The sequence below is a fragment of the Chlorocebus sabaeus genome, chromosome 7, assembly GCF_047675955.1.
Source record: "Chlorocebus sabaeus isolate Y175 chromosome 7, mChlSab1.0.hap1, whole genome shotgun sequence".
Lineage (NCBI taxonomy): Eukaryota > Metazoa > Chordata > Mammalia > Primates > Cercopithecidae > Chlorocebus > Chlorocebus sabaeus.
The window spans coordinates 118918923-118937507 of NC_132910.1; the positions used below are offsets into that span (position 1 = coordinate 118918923).

Sequence of the window (18585 nt, forward strand, 5' to 3'; positions counted from 1 at the left end):
AGACAGGTGAGCTTTGTAAATCTTTGGCAGTGCAGAAATGTATTTTCCTTATCCCAACAACAAAGATAAAAGGAGTAATATTATTGCAATCCCCCAAATTTCCAAACACAATCTTACATTCACCCATCATCATAATTTCAGAAATATATCATCAATGATTCATTCCTATATGTCTGTTTACATGTCAGCAAGTTTCATTAAACTTTTCCACCTAACCAAGACTCTGGATTTATTTACTTCAGCTTCCATGGCTTAAGTGTAGTTTGAAATTATCCAAAGTAAATAGAGTATTGTGTTCTAGTCCCAAACTATTTTATCAAAGTTAATCCAGGATCTAGTATGTTATCCATTTAATAAATTATACTTTGATATCCAATGAAATTGCACTATTTTGTTCAATTTTAAGCTATTTTATACTATAATATATAAAATTTAGAAAGATATCAGCGTATCTGGATCACAGTTCTCATTACTATAAATTATATAATAAAATACACTGTCAATAAGTAGTATATTGTGAAGATACTTTAGTTTTATGTGGGATACTTGTGTGCATATACATTCAATTTGTTTTGCAAAGACCCTAGATATGTATTAAAAATTAACAAGGCTAAATAAAAAATAATAGTTTACAGTAGAAAGAAAACAGAGTAGCAAACTACATAAAGATGGTAATTCATAATAGCACAAACACAAATATAAGAATTGAACTAGAAAGTTGTATTTTTAAACAAAACATATGCATTCAAATAACCAATGGGCCCCAGAAACAGTAATGAACACTGCACTACAATAGGAAAGTTTGTATGACTCCCCTCACCTTAAAACAGCGGTCCCCAACCTTTCTGGCACCAGGGACTGGTTTCATGGAAAATAACCTGGCAATGGGTGGCAGTGGGAAAGTGGTACACAGGGACTGGGTGGGGGAATGGTTTCGGGATGAAATTGCTCCACCTCAGATCACCAGACATTCGTTAGATTCTCATAAGGACCGTGCAACCTAGATCCCTCAGATGTGCAGTTCACAATAGGGTTGATCTGACCGGAAGTGGAGCTCAGGCAGCAGTGCTCGCTGGCCCACCACTCACCGCCTGCTCTGTGGCCCAGTTCCTAAGAGACCATGGGCTGGGCCGGTGACGGTCTGTGGCCTGGAAGTTGGGGACACCTGCCTTAAAGGAATGAGTCTAATACAATTACAAGCAAAACCAAATTAAATTAAATAACTTACAAAAAAAATAATGCAGGTAACTTCTCCATTTTCCTTAGTTTTTCAACCAGAAGTGGAAACTTCGTGATCATGTTTTCTGGACTCAAATCTGCTTCAGGACTAAGATTCTGAAGTACCATTCTGGCCTGTAGCAGTGAACACAAAACACTTTTAAGTTCTGCATGAGAAAGAAATTACTACTTTTTGCTAAAATATTTTCTTAGTTGTCTAATATATATTTTTGGGTTTTTTTTTAAATAGTCCTATGAAAGTACATTATTAAATTACACAAAGAACCATCAAAGAAACATAAAAATCAATACGCTAGAGAACAAAATATTGGCAGTGATATATACACACACACACATATGCAATTTAACCTGCAATTTTTAAGGCGATACAAATCAGGAATAGAAGTTTTCAGCAAATGATGCTGGTTTCACTATGACAGGAGGGTAAGTGTGAATCAGTTTCTACATTATGTCAAAAAATCACATCCAAATATATTTTCAAGGTTTGTAAATGACAAAATAGCTAGAAGAAAATGTAACTCAATTATATTATGTTTTTGAATGGGAATAGATTAAGGTATTACAGAAAAAAAATCCAATGAGAAAAGTCTAATATATGTCATTCCTCAATCTGCGCCAATAAATCAAAGTTCAAAATATGAATACCATCAACTTATTAAAATAAATATCTGTAACTTATATAATTCCAGGAAAAGTTTCAATACCCAAATAGTTCCTACAACTGGAAATAATAAGAAGAAAAGAACAGTAAACTCCAAGTCAAAAAAGAAAGAGGAGTAAAACATTCTTCTCAGAAACTATTACTGTGAGTTCAGTCTCTCTACTGTTAAAGTATCAACAATATCATCTCTTTGGATAGAGAACCTTCTGTTCTTGTCTGCTATGCCATTTAGAAGAAACCAGTAGCCTCTGGCACATGGTTCAGAAGACATTGAGAATAAGACAAAGACCAGTTTACTTTCTCTTTTTATTCTGTCTCAGAATCACTAGACTTCGTGTTCAACTTAAAATTTTAAAATAAAAATTGAGGATTAAAAAAATCAGAAAATGGTATTAACTGAATGATATAACTCAAGAAAACAATATAAATATAGTTTGGCCAAAAAGTGTATGAAAATTACCTCCTCTATGTTGCCATTTTTAATCCAACTTGTTAATTCTGACTTTAGACTCTCTTCATATTTTCTAGCATCCATCTTTTTAATGACTAATTTATTATTAAAATGAATGAAGTTTTCTGGGCACAGTTCCTTGAAAACAAATATTACAAAATTGGGTACAATCATGCAAGAAAATCCAAAAGTATTTCTCAATTATATACCTCTTTAACAGCCTTACAAGTTTCTTGAGCATAGAGATGGTTAAACTTTTTATCTCCACATAGCTTCTAATGCATAACATTACTAGGATGGATGAGCTCTTCAGAAGAGAGGATACAAAGCAAAACAAAGTTGAAGATGAAAACAAATGGCAATTGGGACTTAGAAGGGAAGTAAGTGTAAAAAAAAAGAAATATGAATCTAAGATGTAAAAAGATTGAAATATAATAGTGTTCGAGAAGTTGAAAAGATTAAAAAAAAAGAAATATTCTCAGGAATTAAAATAAAATACAAATTAAAACCCATTAAAAAACAAACAGATAATGTTAGAAATATGAGAAGAAGCACTTTTATTTTAGGAAGAGTCAACTAATAATTTTAAAAGATTAGATGCAAGTGATTAGAAAGGGTGAGAGTTTGTCAAAGTTATCATCCTCTATAATAGGATTAATTACATCAGTATTATTTACCTGGGCCCGGGGCCAACTTTCCCAAATTTGAAACATGGCATCATATAGCTGGATGCTTTCTCGAGGTGAAAGGGTAAGATCAGGAGGGAATCCATACCTTTCAATCTGTTTAAAATAAAATTAAAATTCTTACTCTTTATTTTATGTCTTATCCTTTGCCTCTCAGTCACTATCATAACCCAAAGACACTGAAAGGCAAAAAACTAAAACATTCAAATGCTGATAGGTGCTAAATGCTAACAAAATACTATCTACACAGGTCACTGAATCACTAAAGAGGGAAAAAAGCCAAAAGCCCACCAAAAATGTTTAATATTACTTCCTAAGACCTTTTCATTGTGCTAATTTTCTATGAAATGACTTCATAATTGAAGTCAGAGCAATGGGAAGCTGAAAGGTTTGTGGACTCAGTTTAGACAATACATAACCTCTACCTTACAGCTAACACCAAAATTGATGTAATTAAGAATGTGATTCTTTACTTTAAGTGTACCAAACCAGGCTAAAACGGGAAAATCTTATTTGCTTATGTTTCAAGATAAGAACTGGGTCAACTTCAAGATAAAGGCTCTCAAACCACCTTCGAGACTCCAAGAAACTTCTCCCAAAGGTCACTGACAGGTCTGCTCTAAGTCTTCTTAATAATGTATGCCATTCATTTTTTCCACAAATGTTTTTAAGTGGAAATAAAAAATTCCTGTTCTCAAAAAGTTTCACTGTAGTATTTTCTACTGGTTTCAATCACTAGTATTACAAATCATTTGCATGTAAAAACATATTCTCTGAGATGTTAATAGGAATGTAGTATAGACTGAATGTCTTCCCCCAAAACTTACACATTGAAACCAAATCCCCAATGTGATGGTATCTGGAGGCAAATCCTTTGGGAGATGATTAGGTCACGAAGGAAGAACCCTCATGAATGGGATTAATGCTGTTATAAAAGAGACCACAGAGATCTCCCCTGTACCTTCTGCCATGTGAGGGCACGGCAAGAAGACAGCTATCTGTGAACCAGAAAGCAGGCCCTCACAAGACACCAAATCTCCCAGTGCCTAGACCTTGGAATTCCCAGCCTCCAGAATTCTGAAAAATAAATCTTTGTTTCTAAAGCCTCTCAATTTGTGATATTTTTGTTATAGAAGCCTGTTGAATGGGCTAAGACAGTATTCTTCAAAAAAGAAAAAGGAGGGAGAAATGATATGTATTGTATCAAATAGGATTCTTTGGGATTTCTCACTGGAAATGTTAAATCTCAAAGAAGTAAATATAGCATGCAAATTTATCCAAAATAATTTGACAATAGGGCACTTGTTTTCATAAATAGCTATTAATAGGTTTTAAAATTCAGGGCTAAAAAAGCCACTCCAAACACAACACAGTTGAAACAAACCGGAGATGACGTTTGGTAGAATGGAAAGTACAGGAGAGTTTGAATCAGAAGATCTGGTTCTAATTGCACCTGTAAATGCTAGTTCCTCATCCATAATATAGGAATGAAAATACAATATTTTTACTTCCACCCTAAAGACTGCAGTGAGAGCAAACAAAATCAACATATGTTCTTCAAACCTTTAAAACTACAGAACATAAAATAATTCCTGGAATCATCATTTAACATCTCAGTTGGAGCACTGAAAGATAGCTAAATGCTAAGGACTATATTATGTCAACATACTAAATAGAACAAAACACCTATTATTTTGTAATGTTGGCATCTTGCTCTCTTGTTAGGTATTACTTGAAAGTGGTTACTTACTCTACCTAACTAAAATAAAAACATACAATAAATCGAAGATTTATTATAATGTTAAAATATAAATCTTCTGTTTTTGGTTGCTAGAATGCTTATGAGTTCTTAAGTCTCTTAGCCTTTTAGAGAGGTCTGAGTTTCCTCATTTCTAAAATGAAGGATAATTCTGCCTGTGACATAGTTTTTTTATGAGAATTATATTAGATAACATATGTAACAGGGCCTAGTAAAATGCCTGGCATATGATTAATGACACAGCCATCAATATGATTGATTAATTATCCCTTATAGTTCTTAATTTTTAAAAATCAGTTTAACAGTCCTATGCCTAAATACTGGGGATTCAATTCAGTTGTTCTCCACTACATAGTGACTAATGATCCTGCAAAAGTTGAGTGAGTCTAGGCAGAAAATGAAAAGAAATAAAAGTCAGAGATTTTTATCATTCTTTGTTTATAAACACAATAGTATTATACCATGATGCTATTTTTGTAAACCACATTGTCCCTAATGTCATAGGTGAGGGTAGGCATTGATCTATGCTGAGCAGAAAGAGATAGACAGCAGTTCTTTCAAGGACTTCCCGGGGCTGATAGCTCTCCAGGAGTCAGCAGCTGTTCCTGTGTGGCATGAAAATTGGGCCAAAGGCCAAAGACACTGTCCTTAGCCAGAAACAAGCCATGTATGGATTGAAGGCGATCCCTCACCATGGTTGGATTCAGACCAGCTCACTCATCCTGCCCCACTCCTGAAATCATTTTTATACTACAACTATAGAGGAAAGGACCCAGGTGGATGGCCCTTCTTATGTTGCCACAGTTTATTATGTTTTTTCTTACCACTCCATTTTTTCCATATTAATCTGAAATGGACTACACAAGACCAGGAATTATTTACTCAGTTGAAATCCCTCCTAGGTTTTTATCACTGCTACTTTAGGATATGTCCTATATAAACACATGCTATACACACAGCTGTCAAAATAGACTTACTAATACCTAAGTCTTTATGTTCATCCTGCATTCCTGCCACAAAAGTCTAGACATCTTAAGAAGATTCATACAACAGCTTGACCTTTGCAGAAGTCATCTGGGGTCACAGCACACTGTAGCAGTTCTATTGCTTTCCAGTTACTCCATTAATAGCTACTGAAAATAGACGAAAGGCACTTGGACCAAAATGACAATTTCAGCAAGAACTCCAAACCACTACATGCATTGCTGCTTAAAGATAACCTGCCTTGAACCATCCTACACAGAATAATTTTTAAAATACTATACTGTTTTTAAAATGCCAGGTAATGATGAAAATGTCAGATAACTCCGGGATATCTTAAAGGAAAGAAGGGAGGGAAGGAGGGAAGGAGGGAAGGAGGGAGGGAGGGAGGGAGGGAAGAAGGGAAGGGAAGGGAAGGGAAGGGAGAAAGAAAAAAACATAGAATAAGGTGTCTTTTATTTTTATATGTGGGTTATCATCCATATTCTAGGTCTGGGGTATGAATTAAGTCACAAGAATATTGTCCATATTTTAGGTTTATTTAGAATTTGGATTGGGCCATTGTCACACAAGAGATAAGTTTCCATAACAAAATTCTATTAGAAAATTACCATCAGCCAGCTTGCTTTTAGAAGCCAACTTGTTGGAGATTGCATCATGACCCCACCATTTACTTAACGAAAGAACACTGAGTTAGTTAAGTTCTCTATGCCTCACTTTCCTCACTGTAAAGTGGGACTAGTATTAAGACATCTGTCATAAGATTGTTGTCATGGTTAAGAGAGTTTAAAAATGTAGAATTTTTAGAACACGAAGTAAGTGTTCAATTTAGGTTGGCTGTTCTTATTTAACATACACGTAGTACCTTTTATATACATAGCAGTTTGTTAGGAAACGAAGGACATAAAATTTGCCTTCAAAGAGTTATTCTAGTAAGTAAAGACTATATGCATGTAAACGACTTAAGCAGTAAGTTCATCATGACTGGTGTCGTATTAGAAACACAGACAAGGTATTATGAAGAGAAGAAAGATTACATCTAGCTAAGAAAGTTAGAGAAGAATTCGGAAAAGGTTTCACATTAGAAGAATTATGGAAGATGAACAGGATCTGAATAACTGGTAGTTGGCATCTGGGTTGAAATATTCCAAGAGCAATACATAGCATGAGGGCTGCCAGGTAAGATATCCCTAGTGGATGAATGGAAAGGACGTTGAGGCCAGGTCATGGATGACCTCGGTTGTTAAGCTAAGGAGGTATGCATTTAGCTTTTTCCAAAAGAAAGCCAAAAGAGACTTGGAAAGATCAAAATTATCTTTAAAGAAAGTTGAGAGCTATGTTTAATTATATTCGTGTCAAATTATGTTGACTTTTGTGCTCTAAAAATTTTACATATTTTACCTTCTTTAATCATCACAATAATCTTATGATGGATGTCCTATTATGTTTAACATGACAGAATTTGGAATATATTTAAGGTTTGAGAAGGAAGACAAAACGATTGACTAATCATCACTTTGAAAGCCAAAGGAAGTTTAAATGGGCCATTTATGGTAGTAGGATGAGACAGGAAGAAAACTATGCAAGAAAAATTAAGAAATCTTTCCCCACTCACACCCCAGTGTCCCAGCTGAAATCTTCCTAAGACCTCCACCTTACTGGCTTACCACCAAAAAAGCATGTCATGATTGCTACATTAGCAAGAATGTCTTTTATCTGATTTTTCTATGTACTAGGGATTGTCCACATATAATTGTATGGCTGCACTGTGAGAAGAATTAGTGTCAGAGGGGTAGACAGACAGACATGGGTGCTGAAAAGAAGAAAAATTGGCAAAGAAAACATCTGAGAATAAATAAAATTAGCTAAAAATTCAGGTTAAATTTGTAGTGGTTTTTAATCTTTGTGTATTCAGGCATTGTTGAAGAACCAATGAGAATTAGAAAGAATACTCTTGTTATTTTTTAAATTAAGGTTAAAGTATCAGTTTCTGTAATTCTGTAATTCTATAATTCTGATAAATATCAATTAGGCAGCATTTATTTATAATATATACAAATACTTTATATTACTCAGAACAAATATGGCTAAAATACCACTTACATGATCTGTGGTTAGTGCAGCACATGGGTGAAAATGATCAAAATGAATGTCACCATGTTTTATTGAACATACATGCTTCTCTAGATCATTGTACCTCTCTCCATAGAGCACTAAAAATGAAGAACAAGAATTTCCACATCAATGGAAATGTAATCACTGAAATAAATTTAAAGTAAAAGGCATCAAGATCAAGATAATGGTAGATTTTTAAAAAATAAAGTAAAAGGCAAACTTTATAGAAATATATCAAACATACCAAGTCTAACTTTATATGACTGTTTTACTTGCAGGTAGTCTTTGGGAAAGCCGGCATGATGACCCACATGTCTTTTAGAAGCAGTATTATTTTCAATTATTTTGTCTTCTTGTTTCCAGTACCATTTTACCGATTGTAGCCACCTTAAAAAATAAATGTACATATTATTTGGCAGAACATGGAACTACTTCCTGTGAAATTAAGTAGTTTAAGTAAAGACAGTTTCATGTTCCTTATAAATTATACTTAGGGGAATAGACTCAGAAGCCAGACTACTTGAAATTAAATCCCAACCTTCTTACTAATAGCTGTGTCTCCTGGTTGAATAACTTCATCTTTCTGTACCTAGTTTTCCATATTTTAAAATGGAAGTATGGTAGTAATATTGGAATTGTGACTATTTAATAGTAGTAATGGAAGTAAGCATAAATCATAAGGGTTGCTGGGCACTTAAAATAAATTACTACACGTAAAGCACTTAGAACAGTACTGGGCACATAGGAGGTATTATAGGATTGTTATCAGTAAATAAGTAAATATTGTAAAGTAAAAAAAAATTACTAGTAGTAGGTAAAAATCAAGCTCAATGACAAGATAAAATGGGGCTTTCAACTAATAAGAATTTGCTATCTTTCTAAATATCTCAACGAAGTGGGAAAATGGACCACAGGCCCCATGGCTGAGTGTGTTATTATATCATTTTATTTTTTATTTCTTGGTGAAGGACAAAAAAGAAACAAAAATACATCTTTTCTGATGAGTAATTTTCAGGATGGGAGAAATTTCCTACTCAATTGCAGATCTGGGTGGGGAAGTCCGTGATTTTTCTGTACAGAGGGTGGTTTTCCTCAGCAATGGCCAGGAGGTGTAGAGAGATGCAGTTTCTTGAAGATCCAGAAATAAACTATTAAATTCACTAGAAAATTATGAAACTCCTCAGAACCCATTGAGAAATTATGAAATTCAAACATTCAAAATAGACAAACACTCTGTCCAAATTGGAACTTAATGCCTACTCGGTGAGATGTTCAGGATTACTTATGGTAGCTGAAAGAGCCAAAAAGGGACATCGGATCATGACGAGGAGATGTTCCCAGATTTCTGCTCCAATTTCTCCACCAAGACAATGAACCTATTAAAGAAAAAAAAAAAATCTCAACTGAAAAGTTGATTTAAAAATAGCAAATGAAAGTAAGACATGGAATCTTGAAATTGTCATGCACGCCTTCCCATCGCCTTTAAGTGACCATGCCAAGTTTAAAGAAATATTAAAAATCCCCACAACCAATTCACCAACAATTCTGCTTTACTTTACTTTCAAAAATTTCTTTCAACTCAATGCATTTATCTTCATGTCTACCACCAACCTAGCTACTCTCACATCTCAGCAGCGTTACCACAATATCCACTTGACTACTATACTAGACTGCCTACCTGCCCTTAAATTCTTCACATCACAGCCAAAATAAAAATGCTGGCCAGGCGCAGTGGCTCATGCCTGCAATCCCAGCACTTCAAGAGGCCGAGGCGGGCGGATCACGAGGTCAGGAGATCGAGACCATGCTGGCTAACATGTTGAAACCCCATCTCTACTAAAAATACAAAAAAAAATTAGCCGGGCATGGTGGGGGGTGCCTGTAGTCCCAGCTACTCGGGAGGCTGAGGCAGGAGAATGGCGTGAACCCAGGAGGCGGAACTTGCAGTGAGCTGAGATGGCGCCACTGCGCTCCTGCCTGGGCAACAGAGTGAGACACTGTCTCAAAAAAAAAAAAAAAAAAAAAAAAGGTTTAAAAAGATAAACTATATCAAGTCATGTCACTAAATAAATTGCTTTAATATACTCCCTTTGCATGTGAAATAAAATATAAACTCCTTAATGGGATGTATAATGTCTGGCATCATTTGCCCACTGCTGCCTCTCTGGCTTTATTTCAATCCACTGTCTCCACCTTTACTATGGTCCAGAAAGAATGACCTTTTCTTTGTTCCTTGAACTCACCCTTCCTACCCAAGAGTTTTCATGTATATTATTCCCTGTGCTTAAATTACTCTTACCCTCACTTATTCACACGGTAGAGTTCAGCTCAATGCCACTCCATAAAACAGACTTTTTTGACCACCTATTCCAGAGTTGCCTCCTCCTGACACCCTACCATGACTGCAGTCATGGCAGCCTGCTCCCTCCCTTCACAGTTTGTACCAACGTGAGCTGGCATCATCATTTGTGAGCTCACTTGTTTATTTCCTCTTTCTTGATTAAACTGCTGTCAGCTCCAGTGTCTAATAGATAAGGCATTAAGTAAACTGTAACCTTAGACCTGAATATTCTATTCCTAGCCACTGACACAAAGCCTAACACTGAGCAGGCACTCCTTAAATATCTGCTGAGTAAATGAATGGATGAGCAAATCAAACTAGATCCAGAAGAGAGTCTCAATTGTGGTCTTCATTTAACAGATTAAAGTATGACACCTGGCAAGCAACTGGAAAAGACTTACTATCAAAGTCAAATTATCTATCTATTAGAATATGCATACCCACTGCCCATTTGGGCTTGTCCTGATGAGATAAAATACCACTCCATCAAATATTGACCTTATGCTTTGCCCTAGATAGCACTTTTCCCTGATTCTGCCAGTAGACATTAGCCTTTAAAACCTTTCGGTTTTATCCCTTACACAAAATTCGAAAAACTGAAATAGCCAAAGTCATATCATCATATCACTTCAGAATTTTGAGATGAGATTTTAATTCAAAGTTCTAGATTGCATAGACAAACTTGTTGGATTTTTGAAAACAATAATATTCAAGACCTTCATGATGCAATATGAGATTAACCAAAAATAAATATAATAAATCAGTATCAAAGAAATCCAAAGCACAGCCTATTTGGTAGCTCCAAGTTTATAACAAGGAAAAGGTAAGTTACAGAGATTTGTTAAACTTTTCCCCTTTGAATGTAAAATTCCACAGAGCCAAAGAATATATCTTCTTATCGTGTTTTAAATCTCTTTTAATAAATATTCCCCCTTTTTTTTCTTTCTTTTCTTTTCTTTTTTTTTTTTTTTTTTTTTTTTTTTTGAGATGGAGTTTCACTCTGGTACCCAGGCTGGAGTGCAGTGGCACGATCTCAGCTCACTGCAACCTCCACCTGCCGGTTTCAAGAGGTTCTCTTGCCTCAGCCTCCTGAGTAGCTGAGATTATAGGCGCCTGCCACCACTCCCAGCTAATTTGTGTATTTTTAGTAGAGATGGGGTTTCACCATGTTGGCCAGGCTGGCTTCAAACTCCTGACCTCAGGCAATCTGCCCGCCTCGGCTTCCCACAGTGCTGGGATTACAGGTGTGAGCCACCATGCCTGACCAATAAGCATTCCTAATAATGCTGCAATATAGCTTTGCAAAATATCTTCCATTTGCCCCAATAAATCGCTATAAATCTACATTGTTTTTTATTCTGCTGTCTCTTCCTAGGGAAGCTGACCTATAGGCACTTCGTCAACAGGACTCTTATGATTTCTGGTTCTACTGGGTTTGGCCTATGGAGGGCCTTGGCCATAGATCAGAAGAAGCGCGGAGACTGAGACTGAGGTCATTTTTCCATTGGCTCCTTTCCTGCAAAGCTACCTTGAATCAGCTATGTTCCTCACAACATGGTCAGCTCAATTGGAATTTCGTTTTGAGTTTCCATAAATGCTTCCACGCCTTGCTCCTTTAAGCCTAGGGGTAAACTACTAGTTCTAGATTACTGCACTAACCCTTAAGGATTCCCTCACATACATACACCTTTGAAAAATACCCTTCTTGAATTATTGTATTTCAAGACTGTCATTGAATTTTCTGTTGGGATCATGACTGATAAAATTTATGTAACTGGCATCATTGTTAGAGCCAAAAATTATTTACTTTAGAGGTCAAAGATTAGATTGAAATCTCTGTCCAGGGGAACTTGTACCAGAATGGTTGAATTCTATTTTCCCTGAAACAGTTGTCAGTGAAAGATTCCACTGCTATACAGAATTCTGTAGGGTGCATCATTTTACCCTATTGAGTCACAACATGAAAAGGGAGCCAAAAAACTGTAATTCCCAGGAAAAATCACTCAGCAAAAAAAAAAGGAGGCCTTCTCAATCTGAACTCCATCCAAGGGGATAGATGTCCTGAAACACCAAATATCTTCATTGCTATGCAAATGTGCACTAGGAAATGAAGCAAAGAAAGAACACCAAACCTACCTCATCAAATATAACATATCTGATCTTTTTCACCCAGTTTTGGCGATGAGGAGCAAGCAGCAAAATTTCAAAGCAGGCAGGCACTGTAATAAGTACCTACAAAGAATAACATTGTGTGAAGTAACATTTTGAGCACTTACCATGTGTAGACATAGTTACAAGAATATGTAAGATAGACTTACGAGTCCTGAATGTACCTGCTGATAATTGGCATATAACATTGCTTCTGAGAACTCAGGGTTTCATCAAAACTGTGCCATATTCATTGGAACCATATTAAACTGAAATTTTGGTAGGTCAAAAATGGTAGAAAATCAGATTTGAAGTTTACATCCTTGTTTATGAGCATTCAGAGTTTAAAAATAGAAACTATTCATTGTCACAAGTTTGATTCTTTAAAACCTGACACTGACATAGAGTTTGGATTGTTTATTAAGAATCAGCTAGTGTGAAAAGAGCAGGAAAGCAGGAATGAGCAGAGGAGGAAGCCTAACTGCAAGGCAGGCCTGATGGAGCCTCTGCCAACCTAGCTTGGAGTTCTGGAGTAAGGACTGCTGTCAGAGTTGTTCCACATCGAGCCACAGCAGCCTGCTGTTTGTACTTCTGCTTAGCTCAGTTGCAAAGTATAGACTCTGGCGGCAGAACTGGGGGAGCAGAGTTGATAGCTGGCATCTATCCTAACCACACTCCCCACATCAAGTCCTTCTTTGAAAGGCAATCTGGGTAGAACATCTCCATGTCTACCATGCATTCTTCTACAATCACGTGTTCATTCTTATTTAGTCTTAATTGTTGACCTGTGAGTTCGGAGGGGAGAAAACTGTCTATGATTTAGCACCAGGTATACGATCCATAATACATTTTCTAAATCATGAGTATCCTTAATAGATACTTATGAAGAAAAAGTAATTGATTTAAAATTGAGATTTGTTAGTTTTCTATAACATAGCATTTTCAGATCATTCTGAATCCCTTTACAAACCAAGACAATGCCATAAAATATAAATGAAATCAGAAATCCAAAAGTCAGCGTCCTTAGAGAAAGATGAGTTCTAGTTCTCACTCTTTGAAATGTAACAATATTACATTTTCTCTAAAAGTATTTTGTCTTTCATAAATTCAAGGAAATTATTTTCACAAGCCTTGTGAAGATGTTGAATTTCTAGTCAAAGAGACATACAAGTACAGTTATATAATTTGATAACACACTTATTAATTAAAATACCGTACCTGACAGTTTAAGGCATCATGACGATACTCCCTGGTGAAAACACCACAGAGAGCTTCACCACTTGGCAGATTTTTCGTAAAACGATTCTGAACAGTTGCTGCCACTTGATTAACAAGGGCCTGATTGACAAAGAAAAAGATCCATTAGTCACATAATAGAGAGAGGTGAAATATCAGAGGACAACAAGAACTGCTTAAAAGTGTGTCCTACTTTCAGTGCAGAAAGCTTACTAACCCCTTTCATCAACCCACCACTCTAAACACACTAACATATTCTCTTTGAGATAGTTGACTCAGCATACGAACCTCACTGATAAACCTCAACCTAAAGTAAAATGAAATTTTAAAAGTATTCATCAGAAGGAAAAATAGAAAATGTTGCTTATGCATCAGAAAAAAATTGTGTCTCCTATATTTGGTGACTTTCCCCTGATGTCTAAAGTTTGAATATGTATATGTTATTTTATGTATATGTTTGTGTGTGTGTGTATATGTATGTGTATATGTATATGTATGTTATTTTAGCTTCAGACACTGGAACTAGAAAACGCAGGTTAAAAAATAAAATGAACTAGATCTACCATGTGACCATGTTCATTATTTTTAAAGAGTAGGTTCAGGAACGAAAGAGAATATTACAGTCACTTGAGCACTACCTTTGTGGGAGCAACGTACACGACCACCCCATCATCGCTCTCCTTCAGCACTTTCTCCATGCAGTAGTAGGAGGCATAGGTTTTGCCCGAGGATGTTGGGGCAACGATCACTGCAGACTCATTCTTATCCACAACATCAAGGAGCTCTCGCTGCAGGGTGCAGAGTACCATTCGTGTCAAGAAAGTGAACCATATGTTACCAAAACAAAGACAGTATATTAATAGACTTCCAATACGATTTTCTGAACCTCAAAGGATCTATCGGTATATCTGAAGGTCTCATGCCATTCTCTCAGAAGAGATCATTTTTATGCTTTTGAACATCTTTAAGGTGGGTCTCATGTGTGAAAAATGGAGAGGATGTTGAACAAAATATCTTATTATTGAGAAAACATCTTGTAATTATTTGCTATTCAGTAAGTGCGGCTGAGAAACTAAGTTCTAAGAAAGAGAAAATATGTATATTACTGATGGTGAAAAAAATAGCTGAGGAGAAGAAACATCAAATATTCTTAATTTTGCTACTGATCTTCTACTTTCTACATAGAAGAATGCCAGGATGGGAGAGCTCCATCCCTTCAGCCGAAGAATGTTGACTACCCGAAAAGAATGATGATAAGTCTATGTAATAGGTAGAAGGTGGGAAAACAACTCAAAACCCCAACCAGTCCACTCCTGGTCACACCTCAGAGTGAAATGGGCATCAGAAGAGTTACAATGTGAATGAAATTAATGGAGAGCATTACTGTCTCTTGTCCTGCACTGAAGTAAGGAACTGGTCTTCCTATTCATGAAAAGGTGGCATGCATTTTTTTAACCTACCCCACCATCATAAGAAAGATTCTGAAGGGGGCAGTCTATTAGACTGAAGCTATAAAATTGCATTTCTGTAGGTAAACATGTTCAATTTATCAGCAAGTTTGTATGGTTCAATGCATGTAGAAATGCATCCTTTTCCTCTAAATTTTATATTCATCAATATTAATTTTATATACATTTTTAGAATAGCTACTATGGTGACAGATGCAATGTGTAAATATCTAAACAATTGTCCCTACTATTTAAACTATCCAGATTTCTCTATGCACATTTATATATTTACATATGAAATCCTATTGACACAGGGAAAACCTGGAGGCTGCTCCATGATGATACAGCTGGATGACACTGAGATAACATTAGAGCTAAACATATGAAACCATTAATGTACCTCCAAGGAAATGGTCTATATGATAAAAGAAAATCTCACTTTCTTTAAATGGGGAAAAAATGTCCACATTTGACATTTTAAATAACAAGGTATCTTTAAATGACATCAACAAGTTCATACCAAATATAATAAGTAGAGGCACAATAATGAGAAACCTCTGAGATCACATATAATAAAAAAAAATACAGTAATTTTTGTTTCATTTGCAGTATTACCTGCCATGTGTCGGGAATAAAATCCTGGACCCTGGGATCTGGGTCTTTTCTCTCATCTCGTATCAAATAATGGCCCATGTATTGCAGTTGGAACCGAGCTGGCCCGATGCCAACTGAATATTTATTCCTTTTCTTCACTTTTACATCATTTTCTGCATCCTGCATTATTTTAAAAGTCCATTTTGAAAATGACATTGAATTAGAATACCATTTAAATAAGTAAAACATTACTGAGCAGTTTCTATGTGAAAAGCTTTTTACCTCCTTTTAAATTTAAATTTTTTAAATCATTGTCTTAACTAGAAAAAATTAGTAGACATCAAGATTTTCAAATATATATCATGATATTTGTAGCTACAACCTGATATATTTAAAGATAACTGAATAATCACACTATAGTTTTGAGATGTTTTGCTACAATTAGGTATATGGTTAGTTTTAAGGATCTGCAGAGATTATCTGGCATTTAATGTTTGTCCAGGTAAGCATTTGTACAAATTTTCTAATTATGCATTACTTCAAGATTGGGCAGTTGGATTACTACTACTAATAGTATTTTCAGTTAAAAAAAAAAATCTGGAAGAGATGACTATATTTGCAAAACACTTTATGTATAACTAGTAATTACCCTGTTGAAATTGAGCTACTCCGATAATATTACCTGAGTTGGATGTAAAGAATTTGCCAACTCATCAAATCCTAAATACTTAAGGCATCTGGCTATGAGTTGCCGATCATCTTCTTGTAGAAGTTCTGAGTATTTTTCCATCAAGGAGTGGATCCTTTTCATCATTTGAACAGCTATACTTAAATCTTTCGTGGTTTTACCTTGGTAAAGAATAAACAATAAAATTGTCATAAAGACCATCAAAAATAATTCATTTGATTATCCAACATTAATCACCTAGATGGCTTCACTATCTTACTTGGCATTAGGGGAGGTTTTGGAGTAGAAAGGGCCAAATAAAGTAAAATTGAAGTTCAACTATCCACACCTCATCATCTCCGTGGATTACTGAGACATAGCCACATCAGTGTTGGGAAAAAATATATAGTTCATAATAGAAATAAGATCAAAGAAGCTCAAGTTTGTAAAAGTTTAGGAAGAATAACAAGTACTTTCTCCATCTTTTATTTTCAAACTTGCTCTACTGTGTTCAAAGAAAAATATCTTTATGACTTGAAATATCTGGTTAAAACCTTGGCAACATTTATTGAGTCCTATGGTTGACCACAGATAAGCATTTGGTGTAATCACCGAGGCCTTCAATTCAATCCACCTCTTCCAACTGTCACATTCTAGATATTGCTAATCTCTCTCCAGTGTTTTATATTCTTTTTTTTTGTTTTTTTTGTTTTTTTTTTTTTGAGACGGAGTCTCGCTCTGTCGCCCAGACTGGAGTGCAGTGGCCAGATCTCAGCTCACTGCAAGCTCCGCCTCCCGGGTTTATGCTATTCTCCTGCCTCAGCCTCCTGAGTAGCTGGGACTACAGGCACCCGCCACCTCGCCCGGCTAGTTTTTTGTATTTTTTAGTAGAGACGAGGTTTCACCAGGTTAGCCAGGATGGTCTCGATCTCCTGACCTTGTGATCTGCCCGTCTCGGCCTCCCAAAGTGCTGGGATTACAGGCTTGAGCCACCGCGCCCGGCCAGTGTTTTATATTCATACATATCCTTTTTGTTCCTCTGCTCTGCTAATTATTTCATACTTATTATGTCAGGATTTCTTCTAATCAATCATCTATATTTCACCTATTTAACAACATTAACTAACACCTACTGAATACAGTAAGAGGCTACAAAGGAAATGTAATACAGTTCATACTGATTGTTATGCACTGTTATTCTAAGTGAGCAGTTCACTTAGAAAAACAATGCATAACACTTGATCATTCCCAATTAAGCAGCAGAAACAATAGGTGTGGGGGTGGTCAGGGTGTTGGAGAGAACATGGAGGTCAGGTGTTAAAAGGATCAAAGTGTGGAGATGCTCAAAACTGACAGATCAACTAGGTTTGCTCAGAAGAACTGTCAGTTTGGAGGTATTATGGAACAAGATCATTTCACTTGCTGTGAATTTACACATCTTGATGTGCTCCCATTTCACCTGTATCTTCCTCTTTCTGCCTCTTCTTTTCTCTTCTACTACCTGTTATGGAAATTGTAAAGTAGAGCACATGGTATCCACAGCAGCTTTGGAAGAACTCAGTGTGCCAGGGAAGCATAAATACAGTGTTACCCACAAAGGAAATGTTTACTCATTGGTCTCAAAGGTGAATGACGGATTCTTCCTAGGTGCCTCATCATTTTTGTTGGTTCCCTTAACCATGTCCCCAACTTTATAAGTTGTTCTTTTTGCACCTGTCTTTGAAGGTGCTTATGAATGTGCTATACATTTGCCCTTTGGACCCTCTCTGAGATTTCATTACTCGTTGATAAAATACAAAATTTTCCTTTTATTGGCGGTGTCAGGGATCTAAGCTAAACTGTGGTTCAAAATTATTAAATGAAAAATTCCAGAAATACATAATTCATATGTTTTTAAATTGCACACCATTTTGAGTTGTGTGATGAAATCTCGCACCGTCTCACTTTGTCCTGCTCAGGACATGAATTCTTCCTTTGTCCCCATGTTCACACTGTAGATAACACATTCCCATTAGTTACTTAGTAGCCACCTTGATGATCAGATTGACTGCACTGATGCCTCAGTGTTGGTGTTCAATAACCCTTCTTTATTAAAATGGCCCCAAACTGCAAAATAAGTGATGTTGGCAATTCAGATATGCCAAAAAAGAAGCCATAAAGTGCTTTCTTTAAGTGAAAACATGAAAGTTCTTGACTTAATAAGTAAAGAAAAACTCACATGCTGAGGTTGCTAAGATCTACACTCAGAAACAATCTTTT

General features: G+C 35.9%; 1 protein-coding gene across 3 annotated transcripts in view; it reads right to left on the reverse strand.

Moving 5' to 3' along the window:
* The window catches only part of DDX60 (DExD/H-box helicase 60), a 115433-nt gene that overhangs the window by 55010 nt on the left and 41838 nt on the right, over nucleotides 1-18585 (reverse strand). For all 3 annotated transcript variants that reach the window (XM_073017710.1, XM_008000220.3, XM_008000223.3), the window contains exons 15-25: nucleotides 16342-16508; nucleotides 15681-15839; nucleotides 14256-14405; nucleotides 13600-13719; nucleotides 12370-12465; nucleotides 9153-9268; nucleotides 8137-8279; nucleotides 7881-7990; nucleotides 3029-3133; nucleotides 2361-2489; nucleotides 1229-1353 (exon numbers count right to left, since the gene is read on the reverse strand). In XM_073017710.1, the coding sequence (XP_072873811.1) occupies nucleotides 1229-1353; nucleotides 2361-2489; nucleotides 3029-3133; nucleotides 7881-7990; nucleotides 8137-8279; nucleotides 9153-9268; nucleotides 12370-12465; nucleotides 13600-13719; nucleotides 14256-14405; nucleotides 15681-15839; nucleotides 16342-16508 (1420 nt within the window). The remainder of the gene's footprint in view (nucleotides 1-1228; nucleotides 1354-2360; nucleotides 2490-3028; nucleotides 3134-7880; nucleotides 7991-8136; nucleotides 8280-9152; nucleotides 9269-12369; nucleotides 12466-13599; nucleotides 13720-14255; nucleotides 14406-15680; nucleotides 15840-16341; nucleotides 16509-18585) is intronic.